Below are 19,327 nucleotides of genomic sequence, written 5' to 3'. Positions count from 1 at the left end.
TTTTTTAACATATCACAGATTTGCTGCACGTCCAATGGTATTTAAGAAATTGAAAGCAATTTTTGATGTTTGATGGGCAGGTTGGTATCCTTATGGACAAACAATGCAGTAGCAGCTCACAACATGAATCTGCTCTTGATAAAGTTTCTGCTTCTGTTGAACACTTCAGCTACCTGATCCTTCTTGAAACATAACATACTTCGCATCACATGAGCACTTAAACTCACATAACACATTTGTGTGGAAGGCAAAGTTTCTTTCTGGCTTGATAACAGCATCATGAGAAAATCAAATTGTGTTTATTGCAAAGTAGCAGCATGAGATGGCTCACGTTAACTGTTGTTCAGATTTTTGAGACACCTCCCCATTTAGGGTAATCTACACTGACCACAAGTAGACTCTTCATGTGACATGGGAAAATGAGTGACAGTTGAATGCAAATTTTGGTTCTTAGGCTTCTTGCCATTGAGCAAGAACAAGATTAATCATTGATCAAGGCTAATCCATTTCTGTATTTGGGGTTAACCGCTTTGACTGAATCAATAAACTTTCTACTTAACACTCTGCTTTATTGACAGATAAATATTTGAGTGAGTATTATTTTGTTTGCTAATTGAGCTCATAAAACACACGCTGGATAAACTTTCCTGATGAGTCTGTAATTTTATGTCGCACTGCGGTAGGGCCTGGTCTGGGCTGGCCAGCAGCCCCATCCCCACACCCTGTTCCATTCGAGGCTCTTGGGTTTCCTGCTAGACCTCAATTCTGAAGTTGGCATGGTGAAAAATGTTAGATCACCATACTCAGCATCCACCCCCTACCAAGCTCTCTCCTTCTGGTCCAGGGGTATCTCCTGTTTAGGGGATCTGTTTAAAGAAGGGGGTCCTGATGTCTTTTGAACAGCTGTGTCAGAAATGTGGATTACCTAATGGAGACCTCTTTCGATTCTTCCAAATTCAAGACTACATACAGAAGAAGACTATGTTATTAGATAGTCTTTATAAATCAGATAGAGAACGTAGAGTGTTATGGTCGGGGGGGGGGTATCTTCCATCAGTACTATTTATCATTTATTACATGATGAAGTATCAGAAGATATGGACAATCTGCTTAAAACATGGGATCAGGATTTGGGACTGGAAATCTCTATAGAAACGTGGAATGACATTTGGGAAAAAGCCAGAAGAATCACCATCTGCAACAGAACTCAGGCCATTCAGCTGAAGGTACTTCATAGGGCCCATATAGCACCGGATCGATCGGCAAAATTTAAGGCAGGAGCATCTCCAATGTGTCCCAAATGTAAAATAGAGGTGGGCACTCTTATACATTGCTTATGGACCTGTCATAAGATCCGTAGATATTGGAGTAAAGTAGCAAGTGCTCTGACAGAAATCTTAGGAACGGAAATTAGAGTGAACCCTGTATCTTTCCTTTTGGGCTTACCCTCCCTGGATATGCGCGGGAAAAGATTATTTTCTATTCTCTCTTTCTGTGCAAGGAAAAATATTTTGGTAAACTGGGTGGCTGAGGGCCCCCCTGGATTTTCGAATTGGCACAAATTAATTATGGAATGTATTCCCCTTGACTTCCTTACAAATATAGTGCACCAAAAGACTGCATTATTCCATAAAATATGGCAGCCCTTCTTGAATTATATAAATACGGATATTTTGGCCATCCTAACAAGGGGTTTTATTTAATTGAGATGGCGAACCTGGATGGTCCGGTGCCCCTTGGGAGAGGAATCCCGCACGAATACGGGTTTTGTTACGATTTGATGTTAACACATTCCGAGCATGTATTTCACTACCCAATTTCTGTGTTACCCATCGGTTGCTTTTTTTTCTCTTATTTGAACAGTGTAAGAGACTTAATTATACATTCTAGTTAGTTGTAGGTTAGATTAGTAGTTGAGTTTTGTTTTTTTTCTCTCGGTATTTTTCTTTTGTTAAATTTTGGTTATTTATTTAAGATTTAAATGTTTATACTTGGGTTTTTAAATTTGTAAACTTATAAAAATATGTTAAATTTTCAATAAAAATATTTATTTAAAAAAATGGTATAAGGTGTTCTGCACCTTCTAGATCCACATCCACTGCTATCTGGGTTGTCAAGAGCAGCAGGTATGAGGTGGGAACACTGCCACCTCCACATTCCCTTCCAAATCACAAATGATCCTGACTTGGAAACATACTGGCTGCTCCTTCATGAGTCAAAATCCTGGAACTTCTCTCCTAATAGACTATCTACTCCTCAAGAGCTGTGGTGGTTCAAGAAGGCAGCTCACCACCATCTTCTCCAGAAAGATATAGATGTGCAGTAATGCGTGTGGTAATGCCCCAATAATATATTTTTTTTAAGTTAGGTTGAAGTAACTATACGGGCAATGTATAAGAAAGCTTAAGAGACAATTTTCCCACAAAATATGATAAATATATACAATTTAAAGGAAACAACTTACAAAGAAAAAAGGAGCCAGACTTGCAGTTTGTTTATGTACATGTCATCTTTAATTTTTATGCTTTCCTTCAATATTCGTGACCCTTTAAAATATATTCCTCCCATTCTTTCTTCTCCGAGAACTCTGACAGAATCCCTTCTGAACTGCTACTTATTTTGGCAAACTCTGTTTCAATGGATAGTATTCAGTTTAAAAAGAACAAAAGTAAGGACATATTAAAATACTTTTGGAAATTGTTGATCAGCCTCGAGTTTTTGGTATTTAAAGTTTGTGCAAAAATATTCAGAATGAGCAAATATTTTCTGAGATATTACAATATCTTGGTTTAAAAGATTAGAATTGTACATGTCTGTCAAATTAAATGGTCAGCATTTGAGGTTCAGAATTACAGCATATCAGTCATGGAGAAACGTGAAAGAATATGGAAAATTGCAATGGGCATTTCGTCCACTATTTGTTTTCAGCCGTTAGAAATAACACTGAAACACTATTTGAAAGGGTATTGAAAAAAGTGCTCATCGTGAGAATTCTAACATAATTACCAGGAAATCAGGGCATGTTGTCACATTATTTACATCTCTTGCAGAGACAGGCTGACAGAAGGTCAGTTGTTCTCAGTCCATAAGGTCCATTTGCACTGAAGCTATGTCTGGTTAAACTTTACAATGTGTTCTGTTTGCTACGTTTCAGAGGTTTGATTGAACCACATTAATCGTTCCATTCTCAGAGTAAGGCATTTTCTCTAGAGCCTCAGCTTTCTTCCTTGCTATTTCTTCTTCAATTTCCATCTCTATTTGAACTGGATCCACATAAGTGTAGAAATAGGCCATGATAGCAAACACTATGCAGACTGCAACCAATAATGCGGCAAATAAGATATACTCAGCCCACTGTGCAAGAAAGAAAAGGCAACTGTGATTAGCAATGCAATGAATCCATTTTTTGACTCACATTCCTTCTCAACTGCTTTTTTGCTTTGTGTGACCTGTTAATTTCACGACATGTTACCCTGCAGATTGTTGCATGGTCACACATAGTTTTATGTCAACACAGAAACAGATTCATGTGACACAAAACACAAAGAGAAACTGCAGTCTATTTACTCAGTGGATCATTGATGACCTTTTGTGGCATCAGCTTCCTTTCACATTATGCTGCAGTTACATCCAAAATTATGAAACAAACTGAACTTCACATTAACACCAAATTCACAGCAGACAACATTATTTTCAGTGTGTCACCAAAGCCACTGGCAATGATCTCGAACTCTGGAATTTCTTTGGAAAGCAAGATAAGTTGCTGAGTCTTTTCCTCTTGCACACATCAGAACAAACTAAGAATGCCAACCTTCAAAATGATCGTAACAATTTATACTGCTTGAGAATAGAATGCTGATTGGTTGGCAAGTTGACTCTGATTGACATTGCCATAGAGAAATCAATTGGGAATTATAGACTTGCCAAGCTCTTGGGAATTTAAAAAAAAACACAAGGTTTGAACATAGCTCTATTTTTTGCAGAGAATGGGAGCATTGTCCTTGAAGTGTAATGGTATTCATATGGTATTCTTCAATATTATCAATATCACCCATTCTCAGAAAGATACAGCAGTATTGTTAGCTTTTGAACCAAACACCTTCCACACTGCCATGCAAATGGTGCCCAGCATCAACACTAAGGGAAATGCAATAACCACATCAATGTTACATTTCTACATCTTAATGGAGTGATACTATTCCTCACAATGGATATTGTGCAATTGCTGAGTTTCCATTTTGATCTTAATCTTCTTACATCGTTGGTTCATATTCAGTTCTGATCACAGGGTAGAGGTGGAAGGAGGAGGAAGAGCAGCTAAGGGATATTGTAGGAATGTATTTGTCTAATGTTGCAAAGAATCTAACATTGTGAGCCAGCAAACAGCATGGCTGTGTAGATTTGTTTTCTTCCCATTATTCACATACCTGTTCCTGAATAGTTGAAGCTTCTGCCACTATTAACACAATAATGTTACCAATTGCATTAGTCAACAACCAACCAGCCTGGAGTACTGATTTCATATTGGAAGGTGCCTAAAAAACAATGACAAGAAATTAAGCAAAAATTTTCTGGTCTGTGATAAGAGGTAAAACTTCCAGGGATTGCTAAAATGGTAATAAAAATGCTGGAAGATATAGAGAGAGTAAAATGACTTTGGTTCAGTAATGACCAACTTTATTACTGCAACATTTTCTGCAGAACTATTTAGAATTTACAGCACTGGGACAGGTAGACTGGTCAATGCCAGTGCTTAAGATCCACATGAGTCTAGACTAGAGTGGTGCTGGAAAAGCACAGCAGGTCAGGCAGCATCCGAGGAGCAGGAAAATTGCGATTCGGACAAAAGCCCTTCAACATCACTCTTGTCTAGACTCTGATTTCCAGCATCTGCAGTCTTCACTTTTGCCTTAAGATCCACATGAACCTCCTCCTACTCTCTAATCAAATTCATCTCATCAATATATTCTTTCACCTCTTTCTCTCTTGTTGGAGTGAGATAAAATAGGATAGACAGAAGCTTGTGTGGACCATAGGATTCATGGGTGGCACAGTGGCAGAGTGGTTAGCACTGTTGCCTCACAGCGGCAGAGACCTGGGTTCAATTCCCACATCTGGCAACTGTCTGTGTGGAGTTTGCACATTCGCCCTGTGTCAGCGTGGGTTTCCTCCGGGTGCTCCGGTTCCCTCTCACAGTCAGGTTATGTGCAGGTTAGGTGAATTGGCCATGCTAAATTGCCCATAGTGTTCGGTGAAGGGGTAAATGTAGGGGAATGGGTCTGGGTGGGCTGCTCTTCGGAGGGTCAGTGTGGACTTGTTGGGCTGAAGGGCCTGTTGCCACACTGTAAGTAATCTAATCTAATCTAAACACCAAAACAGACCAGTTAGCCCAGAATTTGTGTGTATGCTATAAATTCTAGGTTTCTAAAAAAAATTATTTATACAATGAGGGCATTTATTGCCCAGCACCAATTAGCCTCAAGGAGATGGTGTTGCTGAACCACCTTCTTGAATGTAACTGAGTGGTGTACTTGGCCACTTCAGGTAGCAGTCAAAACTCAACAGCATCATTGTGGTTCTAGAGTCACACATTTTACTTTATTTCAAAAATATTCTTTATTCATAAAAATCGTTTTTATATAACATAGGCAGTAGAGTATTTTAGTTCTGTATAGTCCTCATATATAGAGAACAAACAAATCCAAGGCATTTCTTACTTACCCAAGACAACATTTACCAATATTTGAGGTACTGGGAGAATCTGATAATTGAATGGATCCCCCATTAAACTTTAAAGACCGTATACAGTGGTCTTTCTCCACTGCGCTTTGGCAGCAGCTACCCCAAGTTTTGGTGCGTCCCTCAGCGCACAGTCCTGGACCTTGGAATGTGCCAGTCTGCAACACGTGGTTGAGGTCGGTTCCTCGCTCTGGAAGACCAACACGTTTTGTGCAGACCAGAGAGTGTCTTTCACTGAATTGATGGTGTTCCAGGTGCCATTGTGTATTCTGGGGAACAGCCTATAGAGCACAGAGTCCTGTGTTATGGAACTGCTTGGGACAAACGTTGACAAGAACCACTGCGTCTCTCTCTCTAGACCTTCTTTACAAAGGCACATGCCTGCAGGATTGTCTCAGCATGTGGTGGTGCAGAGACTCAGGGCATACATGCAGGATCTCACAGGTGGTGCCCTTCATAGCACCAACCAAGCGTCATCTTGGTGCTTGCTGGAAAGCTCTGGCAATGAGGCATTCTAGAGTCACTCTTAAGCCAGATCATGTAAGCTGGCTCACCTCCTTCCCTGAAGATCACTCATGAATTAAATGTGATTTTAGGTCAATCCAATAATTTCATGGTCATACTTACTTTTTCATCTCAATTGATTGAATTAGCTAAATTTAAATTTCCAACCTTCCGTGGTGCAACTTGAATTCCAGTTTTTGGATTATTAGTGAAAGTCTCTGTATTCTTAGATCAGTAACTTTAATCATGACAGTACTCTATGTTCACTCCACATTTCAGTTAACTTGACATTTTGTTGTCCAACCCATTTAACTATTGACATTTTCCTAAAGTATATTACCTCCTTTGTAAAAAGTGAATACTATTGGGTTAATAACACGAGAAACATAGAACATGTAGAACATAATCAGCACTGCCCTTGATACCAAATCTATGGAAGGTAATTGTTTAGGAATCAGTGTTGTTTAGCACAATATTAAGGATCTGTCAAGCTTGATAAACTGTCAAATGGTCAGCTCTTGTTGGAAATCCCAAAGATGGATAGGTCTCTTGGAAGCAACACGGGTTAATGGTGCAAATCTTTAGTCTTACTCTAATCTTTCTGATTAATCCACAAGCTTCAGATTGAATTGTCAAGTTCCTGGAAATTCACAATGTTGAAAGTTTTTTTGCCATAAAAATGGTTAACTACCTGTGAGTAGGCGAACGCTAGACCAGTGACGGAGAAAACCACTTCACCACTTGTGATGAGAACGTATTGGGGAATCTGCCACGCCATGTGGAAACTGTTGGGTTCGATTTCTTCAATGTAATTTAATGTAAAATTATCTGTGGTTAACTTAACAGAGAAAACATACAACACTATCATCAATGTGAAAAATGCAACACAGTTTGAAAGTCACTATCTATATTCACCATGTTGCAATAGGAAATGCCAGACACAGTAACGATGCATCTTAGGAACACAGGAAGAGGAGGATTTCAGTCCCTGAAAGCCATTCTGTTTTTCCAATAAGACCACAGCTGATCTGTATCTTAACTCCATCTAGCCCTACCACCATTGCCTTACCACTGGCTTCATAACCCTTAATATCCTGCCCTAGTGAAAATTTTCCTCAATCTCAGTTTTGAAATTTCAATTGACCCCCAACTGCAATTTGTCATAAAGAGAATTCCAGATTTTCATCACCTTTTTAGGAAGTGCTTTCTGATTTTTTAAAAGCTTTCTTCATAGGATGTAGCCGTCATTGACAAAGTTGGTGTTTTTTGCTCTTAATAAAGTGGTGTTTGAGCCACTGGTCTTTGAAGCATTGATCCCTTGAATAATCGAGCTCCAACTGCCTCCTTGTTCTGGTCTTCCTCACCAGAAAAAATAATTTCTCTTTATCAAATGTTATCAAGTCTTTTAATCAACCTAAACATCTCAATTGCATTGTCCTTGCATGTTCTATACTTAAGAGTTTACAAAATCAGTCCATGCCTTTATGGTTTAAGCCTCTTGACACGTGTACCATCCTCAGAATAGATGGAGGTGAATTCTCAAAGTCAATGATCTTTTGCTCCTTTCTATTATGTGTATGGGATTTTACTTGCTGTACTCTCCCAAAACATTGTCTCGATTCCATGATGCTTTCCTCAAAACACTTATCAGAGATAACCCTTGATTGATGACTATTTCCCTTAACATGACTAAAGACTGCTGACAACCATAATAAGCTTCCTAGCTTTGTGTCTGCACAAGAAGGCATGGCTGGCAAGCAGTACTGTGAGTCTGGTAGCTCTGGCTGAGGGTCAAGATGCAGAGCAGGGATACTGTGAACATTCAGGTAGCCTCCAATGAATGAGCATTATAACAGCAAGCAAACAGTCGAGAGAGTTACTTTGGTCCAGTCCATGAGCTGGGAGTGTGTCACTGATCTCTCAGGGTCCTTGCTGCAGCATTACAATGATAATTGCCAATATATCCAAGGTACAGCATTGGAGTGTGAGAGTAAGTGAATCAGAGATGAGCCATGAGGGGTCTTAAACGCTAACATGTATGAGATGCCAATACCTGTGGATATTGGGTGAATTTGGCCAGTGTACATGGGGCATGCCCTGAAAGATTGATGGCTAGTGTCCGACTTGGTGGTCTTTTGGAACAAGCAATGAACTGGAGTTCCCAGGTACCTGCTCTGACTTCCGTGTCGGGAATTGGTGAGGTTTTGCTGCCCATGGATTGTCGTAGGATAGAAAGCTGCACGTTAATGAGGGTAGATTTCCGATTCATAAGCAAGGGTACACCGCTTAATAGGCAACTTGCTGCTGTCTTGTCAGATTCACATCTCAATGTCCAGAACTTTTTAAAAAATACAAGTTGCTCGCAATGTTGAGATTGGCCTCACTGGACTCCTCCCAGGACTTTACCGGATTTCTCACCATAATCCATGTCACTGTAAGATACAACCCTATTTTCTCATTGTGTTTCATTGGCTAAAATAGGTTTTAACCATCCTGAAGAAAGGCATTGTCTGAACCCCAGTTCCTTTCTTTAAAGCATTTGACTTGTTTTTACTCAACAGAAAACTGGAAATAGAAATCTTCATTGGCTAAAACAGAGGGAGACAGTCCAAAGATGTGTAGGTCAGGTGAATTGGCCATGTTAAATTCCCCCATAGTGTTAGGTGCATTAGTCAGAGGGAAATGGGTCTGGGTATGTTTCTCTTCAGAGGGTCGGTGTGGACTGGTTGGGTCGAAGGGCCTGTTTCCACACTGTCGGGAATTTAACCTAAAAGTAATCGTTTTCTCTTTCCCTCTGTTTTAGCCAATGAAGATATCTATTTCCAGTTTTCTGCTGAAGTTATTTCATAAATAAGCAATAATCTGTAAGTGAATTGTTTTTCACTGCATTCTGTATTCTCAATAACACGCTAACAAAGCCTATACCTCAAAAGTTGTGATTTCTATTTGCAGTGTACAGTATTGTTACAATAATGTTGCACAGTCAGTTCACCTGCATTGAGGTAAATTTCAGTAAAATGCAAAAAAAACTAATCTAAAAGCATTGTGCTTAAAATGATTACTTTTTCAGAACACCATTTTAATGTAACCATTTATTTGACTATTTAAAAGCTGCATATTTATATAGAGAACTTTTAATGTAACTAAATGTTCCAAGATGCATCATAGGAGCAAAACTCATCAAACAAAATTTAACACCAAGCCGCATCACATGCTGTCTGGACACAGGATTAAAAGCTGGACAAAGAGGTAGGCTTTAAACAGAGTATTTTCAGGGAAGAAAGGGAACAGGGATTTAGGAAGGGGATTCCATAACTTTGACAATTGATGGTACAGCTATCAATAGCTATGATTAAAACCAGCGGGCAATAGAGACCTGACAGATTGTCAGGCTGAAGGGGGATGTAGGGCTAGAAAGGATGTCTTTTCTCTGGGGAAACAGTTTTATGAATAAAATTAAAATTCCACATAAATGAGAACCAATTTGTCATGAATGAACTACTCACTATTTCATTAATGATGATTGTGTAGGCGCTTCCAAAACCAAATTCCTTTGAGATTTGTTTATATTCTTTTCCATCAATGATAAATGAGATTAGTTTCCTAAGTGAGACAGAAAATTGAACATGAAGATTTCACAGTCCACAGTGATTGGTTGCATTAACCACAATTTTTTCTGATTCTCGCTTGCTACTTTGCTCTTTTTCTCTCTCTTGTAATGCCACTAAATTCAATGCAATTTTTAGGAACAACAGGATTAATTCAGAGGTCCGGTTCTTCCAGTGGGAAGCAGTTCTTAAAGGGGGAACACATTCTAGGCACATCTCCATTATCCTTACTCTCTATCTTCTACATTAACATGATCCCAGTTGATGGTAATCCCAGTTGAAACCTATCTCGATAGGCCATAATTTTTCCACTTGCAATTTGGTTACCGTGGCAGTCAGTCCACCAGAAATATTCATGAAAGGCTGCCAATCTACTTTTAATAAAATAAATCCATTGCATAAAGGAAACAAGAAAGAATCTGATGTATAAACATACATACAATTTGAAATGATCTTCTTATAAGTAGCCAAAATGAAAGATTGTCCCAGCAATTTCCTTTACAGACACTCAACCCCAATGAATTATCATTCTCATCTTGACTCTTTAATTTCTTACTCAACTGACAGGGTCACAAGCGTTCATGTATAGACACAAGCAAACAAACTGACTTTTCTCTCTGAACTGTAAGTAGAAATATCATGTCTTTTTCTAACCGCTTTGACCTGCTAAACAACTCACCTGCTGGTGGGGATCTTTTCGAAACTGAGCCTATTTCTCTCCTCCGGCCTCTCTTTCGCTGAGTCATTAAAACTCAACGTAGTACCTCACCAGGTAGGTTGTCTAGTCGTACAAATTAAGTCACATGGACTTTTTGGCATGCTAAGAAAATGAGCTTCTGACCATTAAAAACCAAGTCACCTTCAACAAACTGAAAACTAAGATCTCATTTGCTTATATAACCCAAGTTTTGAAATAATAATAATATAGACCTCCATCTCAACCTCCTATTCAATCTCTTACTTTTATTTTTAAATTACCAAGGATGAGGTAAAATTAAAGAGTAATTCAAATCAAAATTACTTAAAAACTACTTATCCTGTGATGTAATGAGAGGCAATACTGTTGTAATTGAAATTCTGCAATATCCACCATTTCTATCCAAAGTCTGTTTTTTTTTATATAGAGTATCAAAAGCATTACAACATTTTCCGAATGTGACCCATTGACTAAATTGGACTCACCCTTCTCACCAACCCAAAGTCAGTGATGTAGCTAATGTTACAAAGGTCACTGATGTTGCAGTTTATGTGAAGGGGGTGGGAGAGAAAGTAAACACCACCTGTCCATCTCATTATCCTGGGCTGTTTATGAGATCAGCACCCAGTGATTTTAAACAGTTTTCGGCAGAACAGGAATTATTTGTGCAGCAGGTCCAATGCAAGGATGAGAGACTGAAGGCATTTTATAAGGGTCATTCATCCATATCTTGATGGATTGTGAGATCTCTGCCTGGTCAGTGGGTTTACAACAATAACAATATTGAAAGTGCTTGATTATACCATATATCCTTGGTAACAGTAAGATTAGAAGGGAATCAGATGAATTAAGTGCATCCTCTTGTCTCCATGTTATTTATCTCATGTCACTTGTGTTCTTTTTAGTGTTTTGTGATTTACAAGTAAAGTGCATGAAATGTACAGATCAAAGGGAGAATTGGTTTTAGAGTTTGAGTATGTGGAATATGATACACTCAAATTGTGGATTGTGGACTCAATAAAGACTTGTAGAATGTTTGATGGTGTAGTGTTATATTTGTGAGTACCTACATGAGTGGTGTAAAACTCAAATCTTAATTTTGCAGTTGCTACAACAGAATCCAAGTATTTCTCTGTCTAAAGTAACAAAATTGATTAGAACAAAAGAGCAAATGATCTCATAGTTACTACCTAGGTTGTTCCTTATTAAGTAAAATGATTTTAAATCTTCAAAATTGACGGGCAGTGAAAATAAATCAGAATGTGCCCAGTTAAGTCCTGGAGACTTAAATTACTGAAGGAGTCACTTACTGTCCTTTGGTAAACAATGAGTAGTTTGTTGCTGATAGTCCATCCAAATATCCATAATCTTTATCGTTCATTGTGACATTTTCAATATTTGTGAATGCTGTTGCAAATCTGGAATGAAACCAAATTTAGTTAAATATATCAGAGAAAAGAAATATTACAAAAGTAGGATGAGTTAAGACTTGCAGTCAGAGGCAAAAAAAGAGACGTGCACAACAACATCTTTTATTTATGTATATAACAAAGTGAAATGTCTTAAAGTGCTTCTCGGGATACAAGGTGAGAAGATGGTCAGTAATGGAAAATAAATTACCTGATTGCATTTTTTCCTTCTTCTGGTTTGTCTCCATAATCATCAAGCTGTCAAAAAAGATGTTTATATTAACTTTATTAACCATTATAGTTATACAGTCAACAGTTCATTATTCCAATATGAAAAGAACAACTCTGGATGCTGGAAACCTGAAAAAGAAAAACCACACTGAAACTGCTGGAGAAGCTCAGCAGAAGGGTTGCTAAAACTTGAAACGTTAGCTGTGCTGTCAGACCTGTCAGAGTTTCTCCAGCAATTTCTGATTTTGTTCATTTATGCCAGACTGGTGAGGCATTTTTTAATCAGTCCTGACATATTTAAATTAATCCAATAAAAGGAAAACCTGAGTCAGTGTGGAAGAGCCTACTAAAATAATTTGATAGCAGATCAAGTTAATGAACAAAGATCAACTGTGCTCTTATCCAGAGAAACAGGATGAAGATTTGTACTTGTGGTTAATTTGAAGACAAGTTTCTAGTCTCAGTTAATATATCTAGTAAGCACTACTCTCTTATCTCCTAAGAAATTTGTGCTTTTATTCTCAGATGGGGCATTTGGTTGGGAGGTGAACAAAATCACTGAATGTTTCATATCACAAAACAGAGTCTGATGATAAAATTAATGAAGAATTTTTTTAATGTTTTGTATTGTCAGGAAAGTATATAAGATCATGGGCAATATATGCCTTAGTCAGTGACGTACCTCAATCTATCAACAAGTACCATTTAAGTTTGAATTAAATGTTAAAATAGCACTCTTATGTATGGTATAGTATCACATGATCATGTTCCAGGCTGTTTCATGTTTCCAGGATGTAACCCATCTGTTAAGCTGGCCTGACTTCCCTCTTATTAATGTAATTAACCTTAAAGCAGTTATATTGTGATCCAACAGTTAAAACATCCTTTTTGGTATTTACAAGATAACTGTATAACCTATTTATTGCATTCATTCAGCACAAGAGACCTCCATTGCTAGGAATGGAAACAGTTTTTTCCCATGCTGACATACCAATAAAAGAATCACCAGTGAAACATAGTAGTAAATTAGAGAAAAGAAATTTTGACTCACAACAATTATGTGCCTGCATTGCAATGAATTTTGCACAGCCTACATCAAACATGCTGTGGTCTCTTTAAGTGAAATTGCCAACTTGCAGGAAACTATGGACAGTTCCCTTAAAGATTTGCATTCATTAAGAATTGGGTATTAACTTTATACTTTACATTAGTACTGATAATGGTTTAAACTGAATTACAAAGCTAATATAGCAATCTGTTTTGCATATTGTGCTAGATTTTTCAAGAAATGGCAATTAATCTTGGGTTGCCTTTTGCTCTGTTTTTACGTTAAGAAAGATCCCAGCATTTCTGACAAGAGATTCCATTCAGGACCCCTTCCGAAATGCAGAGCACATTTTAAAGCTGACAGGTTCCTGGTGCACTGGATTCATTGGGAAAGTCAACCCATGCCCCCTATATTCAAGCTGCCGCTGCTATATTCTGTGATTCAAATGTCCAGCAAAAAGCACAGCCTGTTTGACAGTTCCTGTGTAAGGGGTAATATGTATAGTTAAGTGTGAGGTCAAGGTGCCAGAGGGTAGATTGCCAGAGTACAAACTGAGATAGGAAAATGATACTCTGTTTTGGGTGTCCTGGTTGGAAAGAGATTTTAAACTGGAGCAGAGGTACAATATCTGGGCTGTTGGACGTGTTCAAGGTTTCAGGTCATAGGAAGGTGGGATGTGTCAGCTCCCATTGGGTGGGGAGTGGGGATAGCAGAGTGTGACATTTGGTTGGGTCTGGCAGAGGGTTTGGGGGCTGCCAGGTACACAGTGAGGTGGGAGGGGCATGTCAGGTTCCGGGGGAGAGAAGGTCTTGGGGGAGGGTGAGATGTCCTGAGAGGAAGTCCTGGGTCCTGGGAGGAGGTGGGGACTGTGGGAGAGAGAAAGGAGGTGTGTCAGGTTCTGGGCAGAGAAGGTGATGTGTAGGGTCTTGGGGAGAAGATGGTTTGGAGCAGTGATGTCAAGTCAGGGGCTGGGTGGCGCTGGTCATTTGGAGGAGGTGAAATTGAGGATAATGTGAGGTACGTTGAGGGTTTGAGTTGAATAGTCACTTGGGAGTGAAACCACATTTTTAATCGTCTAACTTCTTTTTAAGTAGTCTTTTGTCTAACTGCAGCAAAACCTCCTGGCTCTCCAACGAAAAAGGATACTTTCAGAGGACATCCTGCAATGTTCACTTGAAGAAGATCCATGTACATTAGTCAGTGCCAACACTTGGTTTCTGAATACAGAGACAGACCTCAGAGATACACACAGCAAGCAGAAAAATTGCAGGCAACATTGATTCACATGCAGGTATATTGACCAGTAGATTCATCAACTTCCCTGAGTCTGTTACATTGCCGATTCTGCAGTGGCCTGATACACAATTTTCACCAACCCTGCAGAATCTAACATCTGGTTATCAGAAAATCTGGCTTCCGTTTCCCCATCCAGATCACATTCTCGTTACTAAAATTGAAATTAATACTTAAGAAATATGTACACCAAGTTTTTATACAGCACTTCTTTAATAAGCTAGGAAATATAGTGATGCAAGCATATTATCCCACCTTATCCAGATTGATACTAACCAATAGCGCCTCGATGGACGGGAAGTTTGTTACTAGGAGTGTGTGACGCATTCCACCCTGAATGTTAGATTCAATGGTTGTATTAACGGCTCCATAGGAAACTTTAAAACTCTCTATATCAGCTGTCGTAACAAGAGTGTAATCAGTTGCCTGTAAGGGAATAAGCTTATGAATAGATTGACAAAAATAAGCAAAAATTTCAAAAGAGGTTGCTTCGATTTCAACGACATCAGATGGTCTGTGAATCTATGTATCTATAGATTTGGGTTTTAGAGTTTACTTTGACAAAGTTGAAAATATATTGCTGGTTAAAGCACAGCAGGTCAGGCAGCATCCAAGGAATAGGAAATTCGACGTTTCGGGCATAAGCCCTTCATCAGGAATGAGGAGAGGGTGCCAGGCAGGCTAAGATAAAAGGTAGGGAGGAGGGACTTGGGGGAGGGGCGATGGAGATGTGATAGGTGGAAGGAGGTCAAGGTGAGGGTGATAGGCCGGAGTGGGGTGGGGGCGGAGAGGTTAGGAAGAAGATTGCAGGTTAGGAGGGCGGTGCTGAGTTGAGGGAACCGACTGAGACAAGGTGGGGGGAGGGGAAATGAGGAAACTGGAGAAATCTGAGTTCATCCCTTGTGGTTGGAGAGTTCCCAGGCGGAAGATGAGGCGTTCTTCCTCCAACCGTCATGTTGTTATGTTTTGCCGGTGGAGGAGTCCAAGGACCTGAATGTCCTCGGTTTACTTTGACAAATCCTCCCAGCCTCATGGTCTAACACCGAAGAAAAATGGGAGTTGCAGCACTCACTCACCAGAGGGCACATGTCTCCTTAACAGCACCATCCTCAGTTCACATGGTAGCACTTGGACTCAAAGTGTCAAATGGGTTTGAGGCTCACGCCAGATACCCAGCCCTACTTTCGAGTGCAATACTGAGGGCGTGCTGTCCAGTCCAAAGGCAGATAGCTTAGCAGGAAAGACAGTAAGCAAGCAGTGACAGACGTTTAAGGAGTTAATTCATGACTTTGAGCAAAAATGTAATCCAGTAAGGAAGAAGGATTCTAAAAGCAGGAAAAACCAATTAAGGAAATTGAGGAGAGCATAACATTGAAAGGAAAAAGCATGTAAAGAGGCAAAATTCAGCGATAGCCCTAAAGACTGGGATAAATTCAGAATCCATAAAGGAGGACGAAAAAGATAATAAAAATCCAGTAAAGGAGAACTAAAGACCATATTAAAGACAGATAAAGTAAACTCTGAGAGTAGACCTTTAGGAATAGAAAATCTGATAATAAGCGCTCACTTAAATATATAAGGAAGAGAGAAGTCAAAGTGAACATACAATTATAGAAGCCGTACACTGCAGAAGAGGACATTTGGCCCATTGAGTCTGCACTGACCCTCCACAGAGAATCCTACCAAGACCCGCTCCATCGCTGTAACCCAGCATGGAATTTTTGCTATGGCTAACCCATCTAAACTGCATATCCCTGGACATTACAGGACAATGTTTAAACGCAGCCAATGCACCTAACCTGCATATCTTTGGACTGTGGGAGGAAACTGGACCACCTAGCAGAAACATGCAAATGCCACACAGACAGTCACTCAAGGATGGAATCGAATGAGTGTCCCTGGCTCTGTGAGGCAGCAAGGCCAACCATAATGCAAAAATACTACCATAGACCCCTTAGAAAATGAATGTGGGAGACAATTATGGAGAACAATGAGATGGCAGAGAAGTTAAACAAATATTGTGTATCAGTGAATTATGGTGGAAGATACTTCTAACCCCAGTAATACTAAAGAATATACAGGAGATAAGGTAAGTACCATCACCATCATTAGAGAAATAGTACTAGACAAACTAATGGTGCTAAAGGCAGACTAGTTCCCTGGTTTCCTGGCTCCCTGGCTCTCCAAGGATACTGACCCTTTATCCCCTTCCCTGTCAGGCCAGATTACCTGAAAGTGCTGAGAATATGATTCAGAGTGGCCAGGACATGCACAAACATTTGGGAAGAGTGTATTGCCAAGTGAGGCAGCAATTGGGCTTTTGGGAGCACTGCTCCCTTTCTACTGTGGGTAAAAACCTGGTCATCAGGTGTGAGGCACTGTCTCTGTTGTTGTAAATGGCACAGGTCTGGTCCATTCCCCAAATCTGTGCCATTATAGTCACCCGAGCCATCTTCAATTTCACCTGGAGGTTTTAATTGGACCTTGTACGCAGGGACACCATGTACAAAGCTCTGGATAAGGGGGGGGGGGGGGGGAAGAAGGTATCCAATGCCACCTTTGTGTGCGTGGCTGCATCAAGCTGTGCATGGACCCTTATTACGCAAACACCAAGTGTCACGGTGTACTGAGGTTCTACCTGTCCCCTGTGTTGCGAAGGAAAGTACTGGTCTGCTGCTGTGGAATGCTCCAAGTGGTTGGACCAATCCATATCATCTGTCCTTTGACCACAGATCCATCAGGAAGTGGTCAGCATATAGCGTCATCAAGACCCGACGGGAAAAGGAGAGGGTGAATCCTGTTGGATTGTTCCCTGAGCAGACTGTCAAAGTCATTTGCCAGAATGCATCAGCACCAGAACTTTCCAACAAGCACCAAGACATTGTTTGGCTGCTGGTGAGATCCTTCATGTACGTCCAATATACGCTGCCTTCAAAGTGGCTGCAGGAGGGTGGTTGGGTTGGGGGGGGGTGGGTGGTGAGGGGGAATCGCATAGTGACTGTCACGCATCTTCTTCTGAAATGTGCCTTTGCAAAAGGAAGTGTGGAGAAAGATGCATTGGTTTTTATCGAGATTCAGCCTGAGCAGCTCCATGACGTGAGACTCTGTGCTGTACGGTCTGTTCTCTGGTACACAGACCGAGACAAACATCATCTGCATCTGGAGCACCATCAACTTCATGAAAGGTGCTCTTTGGTCTGCCCGAAACTTATTGGTCTTCCAGAGCAAGGAGTTGACCTTGACAAAGTGTTGCAGGCTGGCACATTCCAAGATCCACGTGCTGAGGGATGCAATAAAGTCAAGATGCAGTGGGGAAAGACGACCATGTAAGGTCTTTCAGTCAGAGTACGCTGGGGGTCTATTCTGTTATTGGACCCTCCAGGCACCTTAAATATATGTAATTAGTACTTTGTAGAGTTAAGAAGTGCCTTTGAATTATTGGATCTTTTGTGACAGTCAAAAATCCAATGTTTGCTTTTCTCATAATTTAAGAATGTACAGAACCAAACTTTTATATTGACTATGTATGTATATAAAGGTATGAATAAAGTATATTTTTGAAATAAAAATGTAGCCACAGACATAATGGATGCGTTGGTTATAATTTTTCAAAAGTCAAGGGATTCTGGAGAAGTACCAGAAGATTGGAAAATTGCTAATATGACTCCTCAATCCAAAAAGAGAGGGAGGCAGGAAGTGGGTAGCCATAGGCCAATTAACCTCAAATCTATTGTTGGAAAATATTGGGTTCAATTATTAAGGAAGTTATAGACCACATTTGAAAAATCGTAATCCAATCAAGCAAAGTCAGCATGACTTCATGAAAGGGAAATCATACCTAACTAATTTATTAGAGTTTTTCAAGGGAGTCTCAAACAGCTAGAGGGAACTAGATGTATTGTATTTGGTCTTGCAGTAGGCATTCAGAAGGTCCTTCACAAATGTTATTAGAACCCATGGAGATGTTGGAGTTAGTATAATGGAGCAGGTAGAGAATTGCCTACTGGACAGGAAACAGCAAGTGGGGATAAAAGGTTCTTTTTTTTCAGGTTGGTGACCTATGACCAGTTGGGTCCACAATTGTTTACAATATATCAATGACTTGGAGGAAGGAAGTGTAGCCTAATTTGCAGACAGCACAAAAAGTAGGTGGGAAAGCAAGTTGTGAGGAATATAATTTACAAAGGGATATTGATTAGTTAAGTGAGTGGGCAAAAAGCTGGCAAATGGAGTATAATATATGAAAATGTAAAGTTGTCCATCTTGGCAGGCAGAACAAGAGAAAGAGTTTTTTAAATGGAGTAAAAACTACAGAAAGCTGCAATGAGAAGAAGTTGGGGGGGTACAAAACAATTGGACTTTCTGAAGACGTTTGATAATGTTGCATACAGGAGGTTACTAAATAAATTAAAACATTATGGGATTGGGGCAATAAAATAGCAAGGGTTGGGGATTGGTTAATAGACAGAAAGTGAGAATAAATGAATTATTCCTAGATTGCCAGGCAGTGACTAGTGGGGGATGGTAAGGATCAGTGCTCGATCCCCAGCTGTTTACAATTTATATCAATAATTTGGCAGCAGGAAGCAAATGTAAGATTTCCAAGGTTGTATGTGATACAAAACTTGGTAGGAAAGTGACCTTGCGAGGAGGATGCAAACAGGTTTCAAGTGGCTTAAACAGGTTGAGTAAATGGACAAGACCACGGCAGATGGATTATAGTATGGATAAGTATGAGGTTATCCACTTTGAGAAGAAGAATACACATGCACAGTTTTTTTCTCAAATGGTGGGAAAT

At 39.8% G+C, this 19,327-nt stretch overlaps 1 protein-coding gene across 1 annotated transcript in view; it reads right to left on the bottom strand.

The window, feature by feature from the left end:
* Positions 1-2,874: 2,874 nt before the first annotated feature.
* Positions 2,875-19,327, bottom strand: part of LOC132816664 (solute carrier family 15 member 1-like) — a 57,115-nt gene continuing 40,662 nt past the window's right edge. Inside the window, exons 17-23 of the mRNA XM_060826518.1 lie at positions 14,806-14,955; positions 12,169-12,215; positions 11,859-11,966; positions 9,750-9,846; positions 6,935-7,081; positions 4,428-4,535; positions 2,875-3,354 (exon numbers count right to left, since the gene is read on the bottom strand). Of these exons, the coding sequence (XP_060682501.1) occupies positions 3,151-3,354; positions 4,428-4,535; positions 6,935-7,081; positions 9,750-9,846; positions 11,859-11,966; positions 12,169-12,215; positions 14,806-14,955 (861 nt within the window). The 3' untranslated portion in view covers positions 2,875-3,150. The remainder of the gene's footprint in view (positions 3,355-4,427; positions 4,536-6,934; positions 7,082-9,749; positions 9,847-11,858; positions 11,967-12,168; positions 12,216-14,805; positions 14,956-19,327) is intronic.

Source organism: Hemiscyllium ocellatum, chromosome 6 (assembly GCF_020745735.1).
Source record: "Hemiscyllium ocellatum isolate sHemOce1 chromosome 6, sHemOce1.pat.X.cur, whole genome shotgun sequence".
Taxonomy (NCBI): Eukaryota; Metazoa; Chordata; class Chondrichthyes; order Orectolobiformes; family Hemiscylliidae; genus Hemiscyllium; species Hemiscyllium ocellatum.
This window is presented reverse-complemented; position numbering and strand designations above follow the sequence as displayed.